The sequence below is a fragment of the Nicotiana sylvestris genome, chromosome 6 (assembly GCF_000393655.2).
Source record: "Nicotiana sylvestris chromosome 6, ASM39365v2, whole genome shotgun sequence".
NCBI classification, from domain to species: Eukaryota; Viridiplantae; Streptophyta; class Magnoliopsida; order Solanales; family Solanaceae; genus Nicotiana; species Nicotiana sylvestris.
The window spans coordinates 165,492,591-165,501,714 of NC_091062.1; the positions used below are offsets into that span (position 1 = coordinate 165,492,591).

Sequence of the window (9,124 nt, forward strand, 5' to 3'; positions counted from 1 at the left end):
GTGGTTGCGACAGGGGGATATGACCGTGTCACAGTATGAGTTGAGTTTTTCTGAGTTGGCTCGTCATGCCATTTGGATGGTTTCGACAGATCGTGAGAGGATCAGGAGATTTGTTGATGGCCTTAACTATCATCTCCGTATTCTTATGACCCGAGAGAGGGTGTTGGGTGCTACGTTCGAGGAGGTGGTCGATATCGCTCGCGAGATTGAGACGGTTCACCGTCAGGATCGAGAGGAGAGGGAGGCCAAGAGGCCTTGAGGAGCTGGCAGTTACAGTGGTGCTCCTTCGAGGGGCCAGTTTCAGCATAGTAGAGGCTGTTCTTTCAGTCCTACTCAGTCAGCTCGCCTAGGTTATCATGGGGCATCTTCGGGTCATGGTAATTATGGTACTCAACAGGGCCAGTCATCACTTAGTGCCCTTCCAGCCTAGAGTTCATCTCGTGCCCCGTCAACTCAGGGTTTTTCTATGCCGAGTGCATCAGCTAGTCACTTCGGTGCGAGGGTTCCCTTCAGTCCCCTTCTCCAGCACCTGGGAGTTGTTTTGAGTGTGGAGAGTTTGGACATGTGTGGAGGCAGTGTCCTCGTTGTATTGCTAGTTCATCTCAGCAGAGGGGTCAGCCCTCGACCTCTGCTCCAGTTACCTCACCACCCGCCCAGCCAGCTAGGGGTGAAGGTCAGGCAGCCAGGGGTCTCCCCAGAGGAGGAGGTCGATTAGGGGGCGGTCAGACCCATTTCTATGCACTTCCAGGCAGGCTAAATGCTATTGCTTCATATGGTGTCATTACAGGTATTGTTTCAGTCTGCCACAGAGATGCCTCTGTATTATTTGATCCCGGTTCCACCTTTTCTTATGTGTCATCATACTTTGCTCGTTATTTGGGTATGCCCCGTGAGTTTCTTGCTTTACCTGTTCATGTATCTACCCCAGTGGGTGATACTATTATTGTGGACCATGTGTGCCGGTTATGTGTGGTGACTATTGGGGGTTTGAAGACCTGAGTAGATCTATTGCTATTGAGCATAGTGGATTTTGATGTCATTTTGGTCATGGATTGGCTATCTCCATGTTGTGTTATTCTAGACTGTCACGCTAAGACAGTCACTTTGGCTATGCCGGGTGTACCGCGGATCGAGTGGCATGGTGTGACTGATTATGTTCCTAGTAGGGTGATATCTTTCTTGAAGGCCCAGCGTATGGTTGGGAAGGGTTGACTTTCATATTTAGCGTTTGTGAGGGATGTGGGAGTTGAGACTCCTAGCATTGATTCTGTCCCAGTTGTGAGGGATTTTCCCGATGTGTTTCCTGCAGACCTGTCGGGCATGTCACCGGACATGGATATTGATTTTGGTATTGACCTGGTGTCGGGCACTCAACCCATTTCTATTCTTCTATATCGTATGGCACCAGCAGAGTTGAAGGAATTAAAAGAATAGCTTCTGGAACTCCTAGATAAGGGGTTCATTCGGCCTAATGTGTCACCTTGGGGTGCACCGATTTTGATTGTGAAGAAGAAGGATGGAACGATGAGAATGTGCATTGATTATAGGCAATTGAACAAAGTAACAATTAAGAACAAGTATCCTTTGCCTCGCATTGATGATTTATTTGATCAGCTTCAGAGAGCGAGGGTGTTATCTAAGATTGATCTCTGTTCGAGCTATCACCAGTTGAAGATCAGGGATTCAAATATTCTTAAGATTGCTTTCAGGACTAGATATGGTCGCTATGAGTTTCTTGTCATGTCTTTCGGGCTGACCAATGCCCCAGCAGCGTTCATGCATTTGATGAATAGTGTATTTCGACCTTATCTGGATTCATTCATTATTATATTCATTGACGATATTCTGGTGTACTCGCGTAGTCAGGAGGAGCACACAGAGCATTTGAGAGTTGTGTTGCAGAGATTGAGGGAGGAGAAGCTTTATGCAAAATTCTCCAAGTGTGAGTTTTGGCTCAGTTCAGTGTCTTTCTTGGGACACGTGGTGTCCAGCGAGGGTATTCAGGTTGATCTAAAGAAGATAGAGGCGGTTCAGAGTTGGCCTACACCATCCTCAGCCACAGAGATTCGTAGCTTTCTTGGGTTGGTAGGCTATTATCGCCGGTTTGTTCAGGGATTCTCATCCATTGCATCGCCCTTGACTAAGTTGACTCAGAAGGGTGCTCCATTCGTATGGTCGGACGAGTGTAAGGAGAGCTTTCGGAGGCCCAAGATAGCTTTGACCACAACTCTAGTATTGGTTTTTCCATCGCTTCAGGCTCATATACCGTATACTGTGATGCTTCGAGAGTTGGGATTGGTTGTGTATTGATGTAGGAGGGTAGAGTTATTGCTTATACTTCTCGTCAGTTGAAGCCCCATGAGAAGAACTACCCTGTTCATGATTTCGAGTTGGCTGCCATAGTTCATGCATTGCAGATTTGGAGGCATTATTTGTATGGTGTATCTTGTAAGGTATTCACCGATCATCGCAGTCTTCAACATTTGTTCAAGCAAAAGGATCTTAATTTGAGGCAGCGGAGATGGTTGGAATTTCTTAAGGATTATGATATCACTATATTGTACCATCCGGGAAAGGCCAATGTGGTGGCCGATGCATTGAGCCGAAAGGCAGTGAGCATGGGGAGTTTGGCATATATTCCAGTTGGGGAGAGACCCCTTGTAGTTGATGTTCAGGCCTTGGCCAATCGATTCGTGAGATTGGATATTTCGGAGCCCAGTCGGGTGTTGGCATATGTGGTTTCTCGGTCTTTCTTATATAATCGCATCAGAGAGCGCCAGTATGATGATCCGCATTTGCTTGTCCGTAAGGACAGAGTTCAGCATGATGATGCCATAAATGTGACCATCGGTGATGATGGTGTGTTGAGGATGCAGGGCTGGATTTGTATGCCCAATGTGGATGGGCTTAGAGAGTTGATTCTGGAGGAGGCCCATAGCTCACGATATTCTATCCATCCGGATGCCGCGAAGATGTACCAGGATTTGAGGCAGCACTATTAGTGGGGAAGAATGAAGAAAGATATTGTGGGATTTGTAGCTAGGTGTCTCAACTGTCAGCAGGTAAAATATGAGTATCAGAGACCGGGTGGCTTGCTTCAGCAGATGGTTATTCTCGAGTGGAAGTGGGAGAGGATCACTATGAACTTTGTGGTTGGACTTCCTCGGACTTTGAAGAAGTTTGATGCTATTTGGGTGATTGTGGATCGGCTGACCAAGTCCGCGCACTTCATCCCTGTGTGTACTACCTATTCTTCAGAGCGGTTGGCAGGGATTTATATCCGGGAGATTGTTTGGTTGCATGGTGTTCCGGTTTCCATCATCTCAGATAGAGGTACTCAGTTTACTTCCCAGTTTTGGAAATCTGTTCAGCGAGAGTTGGGTACTCAGGTGGAGTTGAGCACAGCTTTTCATCCTCAGATGGACGGACAGTCCGAGCGTACGATTCAGATATTGGAGGACATGTTGCGTGCTTGTGTTATTGACTTTGGAGGTTCATGGGATGAGTTTCTAGTTTCTACCACTTGCAGAGTTTTCTTACAACAACAGCTACCAGTCGAGTATTCAGATGGCTCCATATGAGGCTTTATACGGGAGACGGTGTAAATCTCTAGTTGGTTGGTTCGAACCCGGCGAGGCTAGACTATTGAGGACAGATTTGGTTCAGGATGCCTTAGAGAAGGTGAAGGTGATTCAGGAGAGGCTTCGAACAGCGCAGTCGCGTTAGAAGAGTTATGTGGACCGGAAGGTTCGAAATGCGTCCTACATGGTCGGTGAGAAGGTCTTGCTGAAGGTTTGACCCATGAAGGGTGTTATGAGGTTTGGGAAGAAAGGGAAGTTGAGTCTGCGGTTCATTGGGCCTTTTGAGGTGCTTCAGAGGATTGGGGAGGTGGCTTATGAGCTTGCTTTGCCACCCAGCCTGTCGAGTGTGCATCTGGTATTTAATGTTTCTATGCTCCGGAAGTATATTGGGGATCCGTCTCATGTTTTGGACTTCAGCACGGTTCAATTGGATGATGATTTGACCTATGATATGGAGCTAGAGCAATAAAGTAGGTATTTTAGGAAAGCGGTTAGCTATTTTGGGTCGTCAGGTTCGGAAGTTGAGGTCAAAGAATATAGCTTCAGTGAAAGTGCAGTGAAGAGGTCGACCTATGGAGAAGGCTACATGGGAGACCGAGCGGGAGATGCGGAGCAGATACCCTTACCTGTTTGAGGCTTCAGGTATGTTTCTTGACTCATTCGAGGACGAACGTTTGTTTAAGTTGGGGAGGATGTGACGACCCGGTCAGTCGTCTCATGAGTTACCTCTCCGTTTACCCCATTTCTGCTTCTTTATGCTTCGTTATCCATGTTTTATGTGGTCGAGTTGATTGGTTTGCGTTTGGTATGGTTTTGGTAAGAAATGAGACACTTACTCTCTTTTAAGAAGGCTTAAGTTGGAAAAGTCAACCAGATGTTGACTTATGAGTTAGAAGGCTCGGATGTGAGTTCCGATGGTTCAGTTAGTTTCGGGAGGTGATTTGTGACTTCGGAGCACGATCAGAATGGGTTTTGGAGTTGTAGAGGAGATTTAGGCTTGAATTGGCGAAATTGATATTTTGGCAATTTCAGGTCATTCAGACGAGATTTGATAGACTTTTTGAGTGAAAGCATAAATTAAGAATTTTTGGAGTTCTTAGGGTTGAATCATATGTTAAAATGGTGATTTGATGTTGTTGTAAGCGTTCCAAAGTGTTGAACAAGTTTGAACGATGTCACGGGATGTGTTGGTACAATTAGTTTAAAGTTTCGGGGGTCCCGGGATGTTTTAGGCCGAAAATCATAGTTGTAGCAGGTCCAGGAGGGTTGCAGGCCTCGAAAACTACCCACGCGGTCTGCACAAAAAGAAGTGCGGCCGCGGTATGTGCTGTGCGGACCGCACAAAAAGAAGTGCGGCCATGGTAGGTGTCATGCGGACCGCACAAAATGGTGTACGGCCGCGGCGGGGAACGATTCACTGGTCCTACTTTGGAAGCTTATATATTTTGATATACAAGGAATTTTGAGATAATTCAAACATGAATGGTGTAGACCTTCGTGTCTAGTTTCCAGAAAGATAAAGATATTGTAATTTGGACATATGTAGAAAAAGTTATGGCCAAAATACTAAAGTCTGTCACAGCAGAGGAAGGCCTGTGCGGCTGCGGTTGTTTTTGCGCGGACCGCACTGGCTTGTGCGGACCGTGTTCAATTTGGTGCGTTCCGCGGAGGCTGAAATCTGAGGGGTACTCTATAAATTCATATTTGACTGTTTTAAATCAACTTAAGGTTCTATTTCATCTAGTATAATTTCGATTTGTTTAATTTATAGAAGAATACTCATTATTTCTTAATTTATAGTAGTTATCAAGTGTTCTGGCAATATATTTCATTAGATATTTGTGTAGTTCTCTGCTTTTTCCCTACATTTCCCCTACTACTATCAGGGCTACACCAGTGGTAGTGGTGACAACCCTTTTTTGGTTTTCGGGTCGTGGTATTTTCTGTGTTTTTAGGGGAATTCTCGAAGTTGTGGAGAGAAGTTGGGCGCTCGAGCACTAGCAAAGGAGAGCAACCAGGACGAGCGTCCGCAATGGGCGGTGGGAAGTGGTGCGCGAGTGTACAACTATATCAAGTACAACAAATCAATACAGGTTTGGTTCTCGGGAGTTGGTACCTCCCGTTCTACTGTTTCCTTTTTGGTGTTAGCAAAATTGAGGTTACTTTGGTTCACAATAGTTCAATCATTCAACTAGTGCACTTGTAGTCACTTGTTTCCTTCTAGTTGGATTCGTTGTTTGTTGTGCACTAGTGAGTTTTCTTGAGATTTGTCATAGTCTTAGCGGCTGCAATCTGGGATGATAGATTAAAGGCATGTCCTTGGGTGGGACAGAGAGTGGGGCCGGGGTCAGGGTGTGGGACGGGAGGTAGGGGAGGTAGAGGGGGCAAGGGAGCCTATAGGTTGAGAATAGGGTCATGGAACATAGGTTCGCTAACGAGTAAGTCTATAGAGTTGGTCAAGATACTTCAGAAGAGGAAGATTAATATAGCGTGTGTCCAGGAGACTAGGTGGGTTGGATCGAGGGCGAAAAACGTGGATGGGTATAAGTTATGGTACTCTGGAGTCCTGAGGGGTAAGAATGGAGTGGGTATCCTGGTAGATAACCATCTTATAGAGTCGGTGGTAGAGGTCAGACGGGTGAATGATATACTAATGACTATTAAATTGGTGGTAGGTGAGTGTACTTTAAATATCGTTAGCGCGTACGCGCCGCAAGTAGCTTGGATAAGGAGATTAAAAGGCGTTTTTGGGAGGGGTTGGATGACATCGTTCGTAGTATTCCGCCTTCGGAGAGGTTATTCATAGGAGGAGATTTCAATGGTCATATTGGGTCGTCTGCAGTTGGTTATACTGAGGTGCGTGGCGGCTTTGGTGAGCGAAATCGAGGGGGCACTTCGTTGCTGGACTTTGCCAAGGCATTCGATCTAGTGATTGCAAACTCAAGTTTTCCGAAGCGGGATGAACATTTGGTTACTTACAAAAGTTCGATGGCGAAGACACAGATTGACTATATCCTCCTCAAAAGATGCGACAGAAGGTTGTGCGAGGATTGCAAAGTTATCCCAGGTGAGACCTTAGCAACGCAACATAGGCTTTTGGTGATGGACATTGGTATTAGGATAAGGAGGAAGAAGAGGTCAGTACGAGGCTGTCCGAGGATTAGGTGGGGTGCTTTGACTAAGGATAAAGCTCAGGAGTTGGAAGGTAGATTATCGGCAATGGGAGCTTGGAGAAGTAGTAGGGACACAAACACTATGTGGTCGACGCCGGCTGATTGTATAAGAAAGGCGGCGAGAGAGGTGTTCGGGATATCTTCAGGACGCACCGGTCACCACAAAGGAGACTGGTGGTGGAATGTAGTTGTCCAAGATAAAGTGGAAGTGAAGAAGGCAGCGTACCTGCGGTTCATAGGGAGCTCTGGAGAGGAGGAGAAGAGAGCGAACAGTGAGAGATATAAGGTAGCTAGGAAGGAGGCGAAGATGGCAGTAATGGAAGCTAAGACAGCAGCTTTTATTTGTCTGTATGAGGAACTAGGGAATAAAGGAGGGGAGAAGAAGTTATTCCAACTCGCTAAGGTGAGAGAGAGGACGACTCGAGATCTGGACCAAGTGAGGTGCATAAAAGATGATGACGACAAAGTTTTGATGGGGGATGACCAGATTAAGAGGAGATGGCGGACCTACTTTTATAAACTTCTAAATGAAGAAGGGGATCAAGATATTGTGCTAGGTGAATTGAGGAATGCCAACAGCCCCCATGAATTAAGTTATTGTAAGGATATTGAGGTCGACGAGGTCATGCAGGAAATGCGTAAGATGAGGAGGGGTAGAGCTACCGGGCCAGACAAAATTCCGGTTGAACTTTGGAAGTGTGTAGGTAGAGCAGGCTTGGAATGGCTTACTAGGTTGTTTAATGTTATATTCAAGACTAATTAGATGCCTGAAGAGTGGAGGTGGAGTATAATGGTTCCGCTGTATAAGAACAAAGGCGATGCGTAGAGTTGTAACAACTATAGGGGTATCAAATTACTGAGTCACACCATGAAAGTCTGGGAGAGAGTGGTAGAAATGAGAGTGCGAAGGACGGTGTCTATTTCAGATAACCAGTTCGGGTTCATGCCGGGGCGATCTACCACAGAAGCTATCCACCTTATTAGGAGGATCATGGAACAATACAGGGATAAGAAGAAGGATCTCCACATGGTGTTTATCGATCTAGAGAAAGCGTACGACAGGGTTCATAGGGAGGTCCTATGGAGATGCCTAGAGGTTAAAGGGGTCCCGGTTGACTACATTAGGGCGATTAAAGACATGTATGATGGATCTAAGACTCGGGTTAGGACAGTAGGAGGCGACTCCGACCATTTTTCGGTTGTTACGGGGTTGCACCAAGGGTCTGCATTCAGCCCTTTCCTATTTGCCCTGGTGATAGATGCCATAACGTATCATATTCAAGGGGAGGTGCCATGGTGCATGCTATTTGCGGATAACATAGTCCTAATTGACGAGACACGACGCGGAGTCAACGAGAGGCTAGAGGTTTGGAGACATGCCCTTGAGTCTAAAGGTTGCAGGCTGAGCAGGACGAAGACGGAATACCTCGAGTGTAAATTTGGGGCCGAGCCGACGGAAGCAGGAGTGAAAGTGAGGCTCGACTCGCAAGTCATCCCTAAGAGGGGTAGTTTCAAGTACCTTGGGTCAGTTATTCAGGGGACCGGTGAGATCGATGAGGATGTCACACATCGTATAGGGGTGGGGTGGATGAAGTGGAGGTTAGCAATGGGAGTCTTGTGTGACAAGAAAGTGCCACCGTTACTAAAAAGTAAGTTTTATAGAGCAGTGGTTAGGCCTGCTATGTTGTATGGGACCGAGTGTTGGCCGGTTAAAAATTCACACATCCAAAAGATGAAAGTAGCAGAGATGAGGATGCTGAGGTGGATGTGCGGGCATACAAGGATGGACAAGATTAGGAATGAAGATATTCGAGAGAAGGTGGGCGTGGCCCCCATGGAGAACAAGATGCGGGAAGCAAGACTCAGATGGTTCGGGCACATTCAGAGGAGGAGCACTGATGCACTAGTGAGGAGGTGTGAGCGACTGGCGGTGGTGGGTACGATGAGAGGTAGAGGGAGGCCTAAGAAGTATTGGGGGGAGGTGATCAGGCAGGACATGACACGACTTAGGATTTCCGAGGACATGACCCTTGACAGGAAATTGTGGAGGTCGAGCATTAAGGTTGTAGGTTAGAGGGTAGTTTGTGAATATTAATACAACGCACTAGAGTGAGACTAACCATTTAGGAGTTAGTCTTAGGATGCTACTAATCAGCTACTGATGCAGCGCTATATCTATTGAATATTAGTATACCTTACATCCTTTTCTCCATCATTTTCGTATTTCCTATATTTCTTATATTGTTGTTATTTTTATTTTATGTTATGTATTATATGTTTTATTATGAGCCTATTGATAGTACTAATATATTGTCTTTTGTTGATCTCTTGAGCCGAGGGTCTCCTGGAAACAGCCTCTTTGCCCCTCGG

General features: G+C 46.2%; 1 protein-coding gene across 1 annotated transcript; it reads left to right on the forward strand.

Moving 5' to 3' along the window:
• Positions 1-6,800: 6,800 nt before the first annotated feature.
• On the forward strand, positions 6,801-7,517 carry LOC138871615 (uncharacterized). Its single transcript, XM_070149502.1, has 2 exons — positions 6,801-7,157; positions 7,242-7,517. The coding sequence occupies exons 1-2, from the start codon at positions 6,801-6,803 to the stop codon at positions 7,515-7,517; spliced, it is 633 nt and encodes a 210-aa protein (XP_070005603.1).
• The last annotated feature ends 1,607 nt before the right edge of the window (positions 7,518-9,124 follow it).